A 15,032-nucleotide genomic window follows, 5' to 3' on the forward strand; every position below is an offset into this window, starting at 1 on the left:
TTGTCATATTTGGTGGACGAATCCATCCACCTACTTGTTTAGGATCCTTCACTTTGTAATACTGCTATTTGGCCCTTTTTTTTTTAGTGTTTTTGCTAAGATCGTACTATATGCTTCTACAAAAATAACTTGGCAGTGAACCATCAACCCTTATACGAGTCAATGACAATGATAATACTACAAGCTAGCATAGTATCTCATGATAGTCAAATGACTATCAGGACTTAGACATCATGATTGTGATCTTTAGAGCTGTTAAGTTGGAGAAAACAAATTCCGTTTTTATTTTTTGTTTCTTACTTTTAATTTTAAAAATGTCACGTCATCTTCTATGTTCCTTATTTTTTAAAATTTGCATAGTAAATAATGAAAATAATTTTTACTCAGTTAAAACTTAAAAATTAAAAATAATAAAAAACTCAGATTTTATAATTTTAGGTTCAAAGACGAGTGTAGGATAAATATCAACATCCATAACCTTATATCTTCCAAACTTTAAATATCAAGAAAAACTCAAACCCATGTTCGATCAAATCAAAGCGGGGTTTTTCAATCAAAATCGAAGCGATTTCGGGTGGTCGCAGATTATGTTGCCACCTTGTTTTTTTTCTTCTTCTTAATTGTCTTAAATGAATTTGAGGTTAATCAAGTTGCTTGGACTTCAGTGGTAAGGAACTCCTTCCAAGGACGTATCCGAGGAATACCGGGTTCGATTTTCAGGCGGAACAACGCTTGACCAGTGTGCATGCCTATACGTACGAGCCGGATTAGTCGCTCACCATTGATGAGTCGGAAACCGGTGCGAAAGAAAAAAAATAAAATAAATGAATTTGAGGTTAATATTTTGTAGCTCATGCTAGCTAGATGAAGCTGTCCTAAGATCATGTGGGATGAATAAAACCACCACCCAAAACAATAAGGACATCTCACCCCACACACACACTCTTCAAGGTGAAACAGAAAGAGACTCACAAGTTCCACCACTTTTGTAGTTTTGTAACCGGATAATATGGGTGATTGTTGTGGGACCCACAATTTGTACCTTCACAGTTTTCTCACTTTTGTAACCCACTAGCTACTTCTTGTTTCCTTTGTAATTTGTAGTTGGAATAAGGACATTTTGGTACTTTCAATTATACTTAGTGTTTAGCTTTTAATGTCTTAAAGACTATGAAAGGAAAATGAACAAAGAATTTAGAAAAAGCATAAAAGTATGTAGGTTGGCAAAAAGAATCAAAAGATCGAACCTTGAGATATTGATTGATTGGTGATATTTAATTGTTATTTATAAATAAATATACAAGAAATTTCCCTTCTTTATTAGCATTTTTCGTGGTAATTTCCTTGTAGGATACCAACATATATTCTACCACCATCCCCTAAAAAAATAAAAAAAAATTATTCTACACCATTTTTTGTTAATTGCTAAAAATTCATCTATCTATATTGTACATTATCACTATCGATTAAGTTAAACTCACATAAACATCATCATTTTCTATTCTATCCATTTGAGATAAGTTTAGATATGTGAATGTCGCTAATAAAAGTTTGACATAAGTGGTTAAATATTCAAAGTTAGATTTATTAAAAAAAAATATTCAAAGTTAGAACTATTAAATTTTTCAAGGTGGATAATCTTTCACATACTAATTAAAGACGGTTGAATAGTTGTGATCATCTGCAACTATTTCTGATTAGAAACATTGTATATTGGTTGTCATCTTTTAATCAGTCCCAATATGTCATTGTGCTTGACATACATTCTCTAGAAGCAAAATTTTCCTACAAAAATTGAATGTCCATTTTTAGGTTTTAATATTGTTCAATAATGTTGAGCAACATGCTTATTTTTTTTATTCAAACATATTCAATTGCTTTTCTTAATTTCTTTGTATGTGCGAATGAAAAAATTTGTTACTAAAATTTGTTATCAACTAGTCCAAAACTTTATCTTCACAATGTATATCTCATTTTCTACATTACTTAAAAGAAGCTACTTTTTTAGTCTCACTTTTTTAGCAAGAGTCTTAAACTAGAAGTATCCTTAAATTCCACTAGTTACCACATGTCAACAAAACTAGCATAGTTGAAGACTTTTTACACTTTTTTCTACAACATTCACCTTGCATATATATGCCTCAAGATATGCAAATCTTGATAATTTTAACTTGATCTTTATACTTGCTCACTTGGTGTTATCTTCCTAATAAGATATCTTACGTAATGTTGTTGTCTCATATTTCAATCTATTCACCATCTGAAATTTACCTAATTAACTATATGTAGCTATTTACATCACGACTGAACCGTCACATTGAATCATATTCAACCACTATATATCCAAAATTCACTATGATGTTGAAATGTTAACAAACATCTGTGTGGTCCTAGGTTATTGAATGGTTTTGGATTTGCTTATATAGGTAATATGTTGTCACTACTTGTCACCTTGTTAATGAACATTAATTGTAGCTATGTTTACGTACTCTCTTTTCTGTCTTAGATTTTTCTTTTAATTAATGTCAGATTGTAAATTCTTGTAAGGACTAGTAAACAAAACATGACAATTGATCAAAGAGAAAATGACACATTAAACAATTTTGTGTTCTATACGGTACTTGATCATTTTAATGGACTCACTGATCATTTTAATTAAGTTGTATGACTAAGTCTATGTTTGGCTCTCCATTTGGAGCAGCCAGAATTGATTCTGCACGTGTAAAATAGATTTCGAAAATATTTCATTTACTTTCTAGTCAAATTGATTTTTCCTCAAAATTTAAAGCTTTTAACTCTAAATGTGATTTTTACTTTTAAATAACTCACTTTTACATATCCAACCGTAAACAACTTTATATTCAAGCAACTAGTAAAATCCATCTTACATAATTAATTCAATTAGAACCAAACATGCACTAAAATTGCATCTAATATATTATACATAAATGTAAACTTTAAACAAACTTCATTTTGCGTTTCTCATGGTTTCTCTCCACCAGACATTTAATGTCGTTATCTCTTCAAACCTTATGCTCATAGGAGTCTATCCTATTCTGCTAGCTATGAAGCACCAATACTTTAAATCACGAAGGCATATCTGACACTAAACGTGGATAACTCCCCCAGTCAGAAAGTACCAACACTTTAAATCCTGTTAGTTTTAAAAAAACTTTTTTTTTCATCAAAAACATAACACAGTAATAGAGAAGAAAAATATAACACAATAATAAAAAATAAACGAAAATTTAAAAACCAAAAAACCTAACAAATTGAATTGAATTAAGAGTGTGATTACATTATCTTGAGCTTGTTCCCTTTAGAGTCTTGATGTTAATCTTCATCTTCGATTTCCTGATCAGAAGTCACCACCGTACATGTAGGAGAAGTGGGTTTTCGCTTCGTTTTTGCGGAAAACGCGCACACATCACACATCAAGACTCACCTATTTCAAAGAGCGAGGGAGATCGACCCGACGAGATTTGAGTGAGTGAGAGAAAGAAGAACAATAACTAAGTTCACGATTCACGATTCAAATTGAGCTACACTAAATGATTCAGATTAAGAGGGCGATTTTTGAGCTTAAGGGCGATTCATATCGATTTGAGCCTAAGGGTTTATTGTTCGATTTTTGGGGAAAGGTTTGGAAAAGGGTTTGTTGTTCAGTTTTTGATTGAATAGGGAAAACGAAAATGTTTTTGTGTTTGGGTGATTTACGATTGAGTGATTGAAGAGTGGGTTTGTTGTTAGGGTTTCTCGGTGAAGAGGAAAGATGTACGATTGTGAAAAGTGTGAAAGGGAAGGTGAGTTATAAAAATGACATAAGTTTTTCCCCGCAAGTATAATGCGCTTGATGTCAAACATAGTTCGTCAAAACTACAAAATGCCACCACATTTATCTTTCCCTACAAGTGTAATTTCCACTAATGTGAAAAAGGTCCAATGACTAATTTCCCCTTCAGGCATTTACTCAACCGATGTGTATCCCCTTCAACAGAGTTCAATATAATTTCGATATTGCCACCTTACTTTTCATATCAGGTATTTGACCACTAATGTGTAAACCCTATTGGTAGATGTATATTTTCTAGTAGTGGGATTACAATCACATTTGAGAATTTTTCAGGCACAAACGGTGACCATATTAAGTTTGTGAGAACACTTTGGATGAAGCAGAGTTTAGAGAACACCCGAATAATGCTTTATTTTCCATCTTATATTTTCAAATGGTTGCAGGAAAAACTGAGACATATTTGAAATGCAGAATATAATAATGTTGATTTTTTTGGCATTAAAGCTTCGATTTCTCAAGTGAATACAATCCTATAATTTGGAGTTTAGATATAAGATAATTAAAGTCTCACCAACAATTGTTACTCGAAACAACCAAACTATACTATGCGAGGATTAGATTACATTAAGAAAGGACATAACTTTACATAGAGTAATTTTTTGAAGAATCTATGACAATATATAAAGGAAATACTTAATTTTTGAGCTGAATTTTTTCTTTCAATTTTACCCTTTATTTAAAACAATTTTATCATTTTTATAACATTGTTTAGATTATTAATTTAAAAATTAAATAAAACTCATTAAAATGTGAACAATCTACAACAACATGAGGAACAATCTATAACAACAAGAACAATATTTGGCATTATAAAAAAAACTTATTTTGACCTTATATAAAAATTTAAATATTTTGTTTTAGTGCAATATTTTTTCTTCCTATTTCACCATTAACTTAATTATTTTTTACGATTTTATCATTTATGGGTATTTTATTTTTTTTGAAAGAAGGCACTTAATAATAATCTATACTATACCTTTTTTTTTTTGAGCAATATACTATACCTATACTATATATAGAGAAAATAACATGTTTTGATTCTTTTGGGCTGACTTTTTTCCTTTCTAAAATTACCCTCAACTTTCAATACAAATAACACATATAACAAATTGATAAGAGTAGATTCAAATATTAAAATGAAAATGTAACAAACATGATATAAGTATATATATGTACATATTTGTTTCCTTTTTTTTTTTTTTAAAAAGTGTAACAAACTAGATGAGTATATTTATATTTACTTTTTCATTATTCCAATTATAAACAACTTGTTTTATAATAAAGATTGTTGTTGGTGTCATTAAAAAAATAAGTATTTAAATTATATTTTTTTCTTATATTGTTGGTGTGATTGAAATAGATAATCATGATTAGTTTGATTTGTTATAATTTGAAAGCGAAAAACATTCATATTTTTACTTTTAATCAAAATCAAAATTTCATAAAATAAATACCGTTCACAGGTTTTAAAAGTTAGCGCAATGAAAAGAGCGGAAAAACGGACACATGGATTAAAAGATAAATAACAGTAAAAAAAAAATCCATAGAACGAAAAAATGATGATAAATTTAACATGGGTTGAAAGATAAATAAAAGAAAACATTTATGAACTTATAAACATAAAAACAAAGTAGCTCATTAGGATTGGTCAAGCGTTGTTGGTTTTAAACTTGGAATATGCTCCTTTTAAGTTTTCAGGTTCGAATGTTACTCTTAAAAAAAAAATTAAAATAAAAACTGAGTACCCATTTGAAGAAAGACAAAAAAATTAATCTTTTATATTTGCTTAGATGAAAAATTTGTTTAAGTTTTTTTTATTAAGAACAAGAACAAAGAAACATACCTACGAATAGTGTCTGCGAACAGAAATAAAACAGTGCTTTTAAAAACAACAATTTTTCATTAAATACTAGATTATTACTATTACAAAATTTAAAAAAAAAACACACAATTTAATAGATAATAGATACATAATTTAGATATGAATTAGGAGTTAAATTTACAATCACTCTATACTTGAAACATATATAATATTTGTTCTCACATGATATGTATAACTCTGATATGATAGTCATATTTAATATATGATGAATAAGGTGGTTTGGTAATGAATATATGAATTGAAGTTATAAAGAAGTCATGAGTTATCCTCGTGAGCTTAGTTCAGTTGGTAGGGATATTGCATGTTATTTGCAGGGGTTGGGGTTTGAACTCCGGACATCCCACTTCTCCACAATTAAATTGTGTGAGCTCTAACCACTAAGTTACTTGACAAAAAAAAAGAAATCATGAGTTTTTTTTCTTTTTTAGGGAAAGGAAGTCATGAGTTGAAATCCTATCTCTAACAAAACTAAAAACTAACCACTAATGAAGAAGAAGAAGTTATTGCATGATGAATGAGTGATAATGTATTCTTTAACAATCTATATTGGTGGTGTCTTGCATATAATCAGTGGTCTATGTAATTGACATGCATGACTACTAAAAAAAATAAGTCCAAAAAAATATATTTTGTGGGATATAATAAATCCAAAAAAAAAAATATATCCCAGAAGGAGCAGTTGTGGGATATAATCAATCCAAACAAAAAAAAGATATTTTATAAGGGGGTTGTGGGATGATAGAGAATTTGAAAAAGTAAGGTATATTTAAAAAAAAAATTAAAAAGTAGGGTGGAAAAATAATTTTCGATTATTTTAAGGGCAGAAAAAAATTCGAAGGAAACTTGATTAAGATTTTCCCCCTTATATGTTGTTTTACTTTTTTAATTTTGTAATTAATTAAAATTAATTGGTTTTTTAAATACAAAAAATATATTATTTGATTTTTAAATATGTAAAATGACTTAATTGGCATGTGGATGCCACTTGGATGACACGTGGCCAACTTTACATCGTCATCATTTGCCATATAGATATAAATGGGACAATTCATCAACAAAGTAGGGTCATAGACTTTTTTAAAATATAAATTTTGCAGGGATTGATTTTTTTTTTTTTTTTTGCAGGGATCAAAAGTTAAACAACCCATATTTGCATGGACCAATTGTATATATGATGAAAATTAAGCAACCACATTTAGATTTATCCATACCACACCCAACTGCTCGATCAACCTTGCTTGCAAGATAATGTAAAGTGTTCCTTGATAGGTTTATAATCAATTTATACCACAACATTTTTCCTTTGAACCTATGTTCAATCATGATCATGTTCGTCTAACAAATGACTAGTTTGTACATTAAACACCCACACTACTAGTAAGATACTTTTTTAACCGACTATGCACATATTTATCTCTGTTAGTCGTTGTATTTCACATATGCATTAATTTGTTGACCCAAAACGTCACAACTTTTTCTTTCACCGATCCCAAAATTGTAGCTTCAACATATTCAAAAATTTAGGAAACTCGTCACATACAATTCTGAATTAGTTGCAATTATCAATATACGCTTGCTCTGTATCTGAATTCACAATAGTATCTGAAACATCCATCACTGTCTTCAACACTACTCTTGATTTGATCTCTTTCCAATCCCGCCCTTTGAGATACCTAAGTTTGCAATCTATTTTACATTTTGCTCCAACATTTTTTTCAATTTGATACTCACACAACAAAGTACTAGCCTATGGGAAAACAATATCAACAACATTCATCAAAGCATTGTCCCGATCAATGACAATGACTTTGGGTGAAATATCTTTAGAATTCAACAGATCACGACACATCTCAAGATCCCAAGTGACGTTATCTCCCTTCTCAGACATTATAGAAGCAAATGCAATATAGAACGTCAACCCAGTAGAAGTTACGCCAAAAAAATCAAGTAAAGAAAGACAATATTTGTTGTACTTGTAAGTGGAATCCCTAAACAACTTAATGAAATCCGGATGAGCTAAAAAAATATCTCTAATATAATCGGAATCAACATACTTCATTCAGTGAAACACATACTTATTCTCAACCAATGATTTCATGAGATATGCATTTATGTTCTTGGACCCGTAATAGAATGCTATCTATTTTTGACATGCATTGTAAATATGCTTGATAGTAGTTGAAGTTAGACAGTTCATATTTCTTATATTGGTCAGAATATGCATCAGAGGAACCTTTGAGTCTGCTAAGTCACGAAGGTATATACTTTCATTTGGGTTTAGACGTCCAGTGGTTTTCTGACCTTTCAACTCATCTACCATCCCATGGTTGTGTTTATCGTCACCAACTTTAAGGCTCCAATCACTAGCAATCAACAAATAACCTCTCACACAAAATAAACATTCATCGAACCAAATATCTTACGCTTGACAAATTTCTTGTACTCGGTAGATGATTCTCTTCTTTCACATATCACTGTAAAAAATGCATTTTTACCATTTCCACCTTTATCAGATTTTCCAATAACGATTGAAAATCCTAGCTTCCTTGCCTATTCTCGACCCACTCCAACAAATCGTTATGTGTTGGAAACTTTCTTTTAGTGGTAAATTTTTCACGATGATCAATAGAAACAGCTACAAGTGCAACAACTGTAGGAGCATCAACTGGAGGTACACAAAGTGAAGAATTGATGACAAGCCATCTTACGTTATTCTTAACATATGTTTCAATCATTTTTATTTAATTTTGATCCAAAATAGAGAAGCTTTAGAGCAATTACCTATAGTTTTCGGGATATTTTGTAATGTTTTCATTTCGAGTCAAAATTCTAGTTTCCTTGAAACATAGCAATTTTAGGGTGTTTTAATGTAATTCAAGAAGAAATCATGCAAATTGGCAAAACAAAACATCTTGAAGACTTGTTGAGATTTGGGAAGACAATGAATGAAGATTTAAGAGGTCTTCGAAGACATTGCAAAGGGAGAAATTATGTTCTAAAGTCCCAAAACATCTTATATGAAAAAACCCAAAGAACGAAGAAACATGCGATTATGTATGAGAAAATTGCATTGATGCACCACACCAAAACAACAACGATGAATCCAAAAACTAAAGGCTTAATAACAGTTTTATCCCCTAACTTTTTCCAAAGTTGCGGTTTTGGCCCCCTAAGAAAAAAAACTACAAAACCGTCCCCTATCTTTTGCATTTGTGACAATTTTGGCCCCCCGAGTCAAAATTGGCCTTGGGGGCCAAAACTGCCACAGATGCAAAACATAGGGGGCGGTTCTGTAGTTTTTCTTCTTCTTAGGGGGCCAAAATCGTAACTTCGTGAAAGTTAGGGGGCGAAAACTGCTGTTAAGCCAAAACTAAAACATTCTCATCACGCATGTTGATTCGGTGGCATTTCACATGGGAAGGTATAAAGCTTTCCCACCATGGAAAAGTTTTTTTGACCATTAGATCAAATGAAAATCAAAACATTATCATACTCTCTCAACACTATATTCTTTTAACACTCTTTCACCAATTTCTCTCTCCTTTGCATCTTCCTTCACGCATCAACACTAGTACCACCACGAGCAACCTCTCAAAATCCAATTCCAACAGCTTGAATCACCATTTTGCAAACATGAATATATGAATATCTTATTCACCATTTCTAGCATTTCAACATGGGTGTGAGAGGTTTAGATTTGTTCCTCTTTGCTGTAATTTTCTCACTTCCATAAACACATAATCACAAATTTCATCTTCCTCACAACAATTTCGTTTTCCCCTTTCTAATTTTCATTAAAACTAATTTCGTGTTCTTGCAGTTTTCTTTTCATTTACGATTTTCTTTTCTTTTTATTCACCATTATTATTAATGGGTGTTAAGTCATATTTTGAATCACACTCAATCAATAACATTTTTGAAACCCAAATGAAAAAATCAAGACCCATTTTTTTGTTTGTAGCTTTATCCAATTCAGCACAACACTATGCTATTGTTTTGATTAATAGGATTTTTTGTTGAATTCATAGGAATTTTTGTGTTATTCTCGATTAAAAACTGAAAAGCAAGACATGAAGATGAATGAACAGTGTAGTGGTGGTGGCCGATGGGTGCATGAGTGAGGAATGGAGGAGAGAGAATGTTGATGGATGATATAGTGTGGGCAGACCATTATAAAATATGTGTTCCTCTTTGATGTAATAGTGAAAAAAAAAAAACTTTCCCATGATGGAAAAGCTTTATACCCTCCCATGTGAAATGCCATATGTTGATTCCAAAACACAAAATCTTCAAATTGTTTATACTCCAAAAAGGTAATTAGTGAGAAACCCATCTTTGCATTGTACTCCCTCCGGTCCTATTTATAAGAGAATTTTGGGTCAACTAAAGTTGATGTATCTAGTTAAAAATTCAGTTCAAATACATTCACTTTTGTTGACCTAAATTTCTCTTATAAATAGGACCGGAGGTAGTAATTTAAAAGTAACAAGTAAGTAAAACAAAATTATTTTCCAAAAACGACAAATATAGTAAAACGGAAGGAGTAACATTGTTGGACTGTTCTTTCAAAAAAAAAAAAAAAAAACATTGTTGGACTGTTTTATAATGTTTCAACAAAATAAAACTTAAATGTCTGTCACATCCAATATATGTCACCTGATTCTTTAAGCATTACAGTTTAAATTTTTTTCAATTGTTCCATAATCGCGCGCATAGATCAAAACCTCAAAATCGGAAAAACGAAAACGTTGTTATCATCACACACATGCTGATCTCAAAGCACAAAATCTTCAAAACCATAAACACAAACACAAACCATTCTCCAATCTTCCTTCTACTATCCCTCCTTAAACAATGTCCCTCCACAAAAACCCTCCAACAAATCCACACCCAATTCACAATCCACTCCATTCACAAACCAAATCACCTCCTTTCACAATCCATTTCCCTCAAAGACTTTACTTATTCCACCCTCATTTTTTCACACATTACCCCCCACCCTAATGACTATGCTTTCAACATCATGCTTCGTGCCACCACCACTACTTGGCATGATTACCCTCTCACCCTTCACCTTTACCACCAAATGAAAACCCTAAATATTTCCCCGAATAACTTCACATTTCCGTTTGTTTTCCTCGCGTGCGCGAATTTAGAGGAAATTCGCATGGCCCGGTTGGCTCATTGTGAGGTTTTTAAACTTGGGTTGGATAATGATCATCATACGGTGAATTCGATGGTTACAATGTACTTTAGATGTGGTGAAAATGGTGTTGCGCGTAAGGTGTTTGATGAAATTACTGAGAAGGATTTGGTGTCGTGGAATTCATTGTTGTCTGGGTATGCGAAGCTGGGATTTGCGAGGGAGGCGGTGGAGGTGTTTGGTAGGTTGAGGGAGGAATCAGGGTTTGAGCCCGATGAGATGAGTTTGGTGAGTGTTCTTGGTGCTTGTGGGGAGTTGGGGGATTTGGAATTGGGGAGGTGGGTGGAAGGGTTTGTTGTGGAGCGTGGTATGAAGGTTAATTCGTATATTGGTTCTGCTTTGATTAGTATGTATAGTAAGTGTGGTGAGTTGGTTTCGTCTAGAAGGATATTTGATGGCATGCCGAGTAGAGATTTTATCACTTGGAATGCAGCTATATCAGCGTGAGTAAATATATTGCAGTGAATAAAAAAGTTAAATTAGTTGCTGAAAGATATAGTGTAAATTATGTTAGTCCTTTGTTTAGGGATGAGAGTTACACTTAAATCCTTAAAGTATATTTATTTGATCAAATTAATTACATATTTTGAACTTAGGGGGACTAGTTTAGCTGCTTAGGTATAACTTATATTTCAGGAACTGTGTTCAAGAGTTCACACAATCATTGCACGTGGTTCATTTGGACGGTTGAATAGAAATCACATGGCTCACATATAGTAATTTGACTTCTCTAAGACGAGAAACACCTTAGAAGATAACATAAGTAATCTTAACCGTTGAGGAGAAATCATATAAATGGTGGAGTACTGGAGTTGTGTAAATTTCGTACTTTATCCTGTAAAGTGTGTTGCTCATATTAGAGGAGCTAAATCCTACATTTTGACTTCAGTAGATCAGGTTCAAAACAGAAATTTAGAATGTGAGCCATCTGATCTTTCTTCCAATAGTTTCAATTTGCTAAACGCAGTGAATCTGCGAACCAAATTGCAAATTTACTACGTACTTAAACTCTTTCTTGATCTTAACCAAATTAATTACTATATTCTTTATCTTTGTACGAGCACCATTGTATATAGTATTTTTTATATATATGGATATGCATAAGGAGTTAGAAAATATATTTTATAATCCTTTGTTCGTTTTCATATTGTTTTCTATGTGACTTTATCTTAAATTGGTTTTCCTACAATCTCAAAGTTTTTTTTAATTAATTTTCGTAATTTATACATGCATTACAGATATGCTCAAAATGGAATGGCAGATGAAGCAATATCTTTATTTCATTCTATGAAGGAGAATGGTGTCGATCCAAATAAAGTTACCCTGACCGCAGTTCTGTCTGCATGTGCCAGTATTGGGGCTCTGGATTTGGGGAAACAGATGGATGAATATGCAACACATAGAGGATTACAGCATGATATTTTTGTAGCTACTGCATTGATCGATATGTATGCCAAGTGTGGAAGTTTGGAGAGTGCACAACGAGTTTTCAACGACATGCCCCGAAAAAATGACGCTTCATGGAATGCAATGATCTCTGCTCTTGCTTCTCATGGTAAAGCCAAGGAAGCACTATCACTGTTCGAGCGCATGTCAGATGAGGGTGGTAGTGCCCGCCCGAATGATATAACATTTGTATCGTTGCTTTCTGCTTGTGTGCATGCAGGCTTGGTTGATGAAGGATATAGGTTGTTTGATATGATGAGCACATTATTTGGATTGGTACCAAAAATTGAGCATTACTCTTGTATGGTCGATCTTTTGTCACGTGCCGGTCATCTATACGAAGCTTGGGATGTCATTGAAAAAATGCCTGAAAAACCAGACAACGTTACCTTAGGTGCTTTACATAGTGCATGTCAAAGGAAGAAAAATGTAGATATAGGTGAACGAGTTATACAGATGCTACTAGAGTTGGATCCTTCAAATTCTGGAAACTATATCATCTCATCTAAAATATATGAAAATTTGAACATGTGGGATGATGCAGCAAGGATGAGAGCATTGATGAGAGAGAATGGTGTCACTAAAACTCCTGGTTGTAGCTGGATTGAAGTTGGTAATCAATTGCGTGAATTTCTCTCTGGTGATGGCTTAACCCTCGACTCTATAGATGTACGTAACATAATAGATTTGCTCTATGAAGAGCTCAAAAAGGAAGGGTATGTCCCAAAAATTGTTGATTAATCTTTATGAGGAGCAGAAGAGTTGTCTTATTGGATATTGCCGAAGTGGCAAGATTGGACTCTCCGGCACTCATCAGTTTCAGCTCAACTATTCATATCTGTTGAATTGGTTTCATCAGGTTAGTATGTTCTGACAGCACATACTAATATATTGTCGGAACCTTATTTTTGCGTTGATGCTTGTATTCTTTTGAACTAGAAGCTCAAATTTATATAATTCAACGTGGTTGAGCCCTATGAAGCACTGACACCTTAGATTGAAGATGTGTCTGGCGTCCCAAAAGTGTAAGTGTCTGACACTAACACGACACCGGCATAAGTAGTTACATTCAATCACTTCTATTTCTTAAATTATTATTGGTGTCCACATGTCAGTGTTCTGTCCCGTGTGTGTCTGTGCTTCATAGGTCGAGCCTCTAGCTTTTACATCAGCTATTCTTTGGACACTTTTGTGAACCTTTGCCAAATCTGTTCAGGGAAGGCGCTTTGGGCAAAACCTGGCAACTTCTTGAGGAGAGAAGAGTTTTTATTGTGCCAATGGGATCCAGCAATTGATCTTGCTTTAAAGGATGCTTCTTTATGTGTCATATCATTATCAACCAGACATTGACGAGTGCTTGAAAATTTTGATACTCAATTTAAAATTTATTTTCACAGTGAAGGCTTAGATAGGTCAATATGTTACAGCTGCAACAATTATTTTAGATCAATTGAAATAAATATTTTTCTTGGCATCATGCATACTCAACAAAGAATGGTCATATCATGTTGATTTGCTAAGATGACAGGAGTGTAAGAAAATATTTGTACCTTAGATTTTCTCATTTTGTTCTTATTTTCTATTTTCATTTAGTTATTCTATAATGTGACCAAATTCTTCAAAATCATGATACTCTCATTCTTCCTATTTGTGTGGTAGAAAAAGAAGCTCTCATTAAAAAAGGAAGTTCCTCCAAATGAAGAAATGTGATGGGCCACAAACCAATTTTGGCCCATTTATTAAAGCCCTAATGAACCATTGGCACTTGGGATTTTGCTCACATCGATAATTGCTCCTTCACATCACAAAAGTACCAAAATGCTTAGTGACAGTTAACTGTCGTTCGCTAAATGAATCAGCTGCAGTTAACCGCCGTTGGAAAGCATTTGGTAGCGAGTGGTACTCAACTGCTGTTGGGAGTATTTTGGTATTATCAGAGTGTGAGGGAACAATCTTTATGTGAGATGAGCAAAATCCTGGCACTTGAGGCACAACCTTTACTGGCCTAACATGACCCAAGATACCTTTCCCTTTAAATCCTTCCATGATTGCTCTTTAGGCACTTGGAATGCCTTGAACGGTAGTTAATTACAATTCAAATCACTTTTTAAATCGGTTTAGTGGATTTAAAAAATGCTGAACAGCAGTTAACTACCGTTCAGTGAGTGTTTTTAAACAATCACTATGTGACTAATGAGCAATCACCAAAACCTTTTCACGTTCCCTTGTCGTCATGCAAAAAGAGAAATTAGATGCACAACGTGCACAACTAAATTTGTGTGGTTCATGATCACACTAGAACCTTGTTTACATTATAAAAATGAATTAGAGAATATGGATGGGCGTAAAGCAATGCATGTGGCAATTGCTGTACATGGCTTGTAGTCACCGCCACCGTTTTCACCGTTCCGAAAGTAGCTAGAGAGTCGTAGAAAAGAGTATGAGGATAAATGCAAGCTGCAAGAGAATCTTAATTATAGGTACGATACACTCATGTGTCCCCACTTTTGGCTATATACATATACTTAGATTCCCTCTCATCCAGAAAAAAGTCGTGTTATCTGAACAACCACTTCGGGTACATTTTAGGAGATATTCAAAAATATACAAAGAAAAGTAGATATTGATACGAAAACTAAAATAATAGA

The 15,032-nt window shown here is 32.9% G+C and overlaps 1 protein-coding gene across 1 annotated transcript; it reads left to right on the forward strand.

Moving 5' to 3' along the window:
- Positions 1 to 10,385: 10,385 nt before the first annotated feature.
- Positions 10,386 to 13,920, forward strand: LOC11443603 (pentatricopeptide repeat-containing protein At2g34400). The gene is made up of 3 exons (XM_024776203.2): positions 10,386 to 11,381; positions 12,177 to 13,243; positions 13,601 to 13,920. Exons 1-2 carry the CDS (start codon positions 10,501 to 10,503, stop codon positions 13,123 to 13,125), a joined length of 1,830 nt encoding a protein of 609 aa, XP_024631971.1. The 5' UTR covers positions 10,386 to 10,500; the 3' UTR covers positions 13,126 to 13,243; positions 13,601 to 13,920.
- Positions 13,921 to 15,032: the final 1,112 nt, after the last annotated feature.

The sequence above is a fragment of the Medicago truncatula genome, chromosome 2 (genome assembly GCF_003473485.1).
Source record: "Medicago truncatula cultivar Jemalong A17 chromosome 2, MtrunA17r5.0-ANR, whole genome shotgun sequence".
NCBI classification, from domain to species: Eukaryota; Viridiplantae; Streptophyta; class Magnoliopsida; order Fabales; family Fabaceae; genus Medicago; species Medicago truncatula.

Coding starts and splice junctions, on each gene's coding strand:
- LOC11443603 (XM_024776203.2), top strand. CDS start 10,501: ATGCTGATCTCAAAGCACAAAATCTTCAAAACCATAAACACAAACACA. Junction 11,382..12,176: donor TGGAATGCAGCTATATCAGC/GTGAGTAAATAT, acceptor CATGCATTACAG/ATATGCTCAAAATGGAATGG.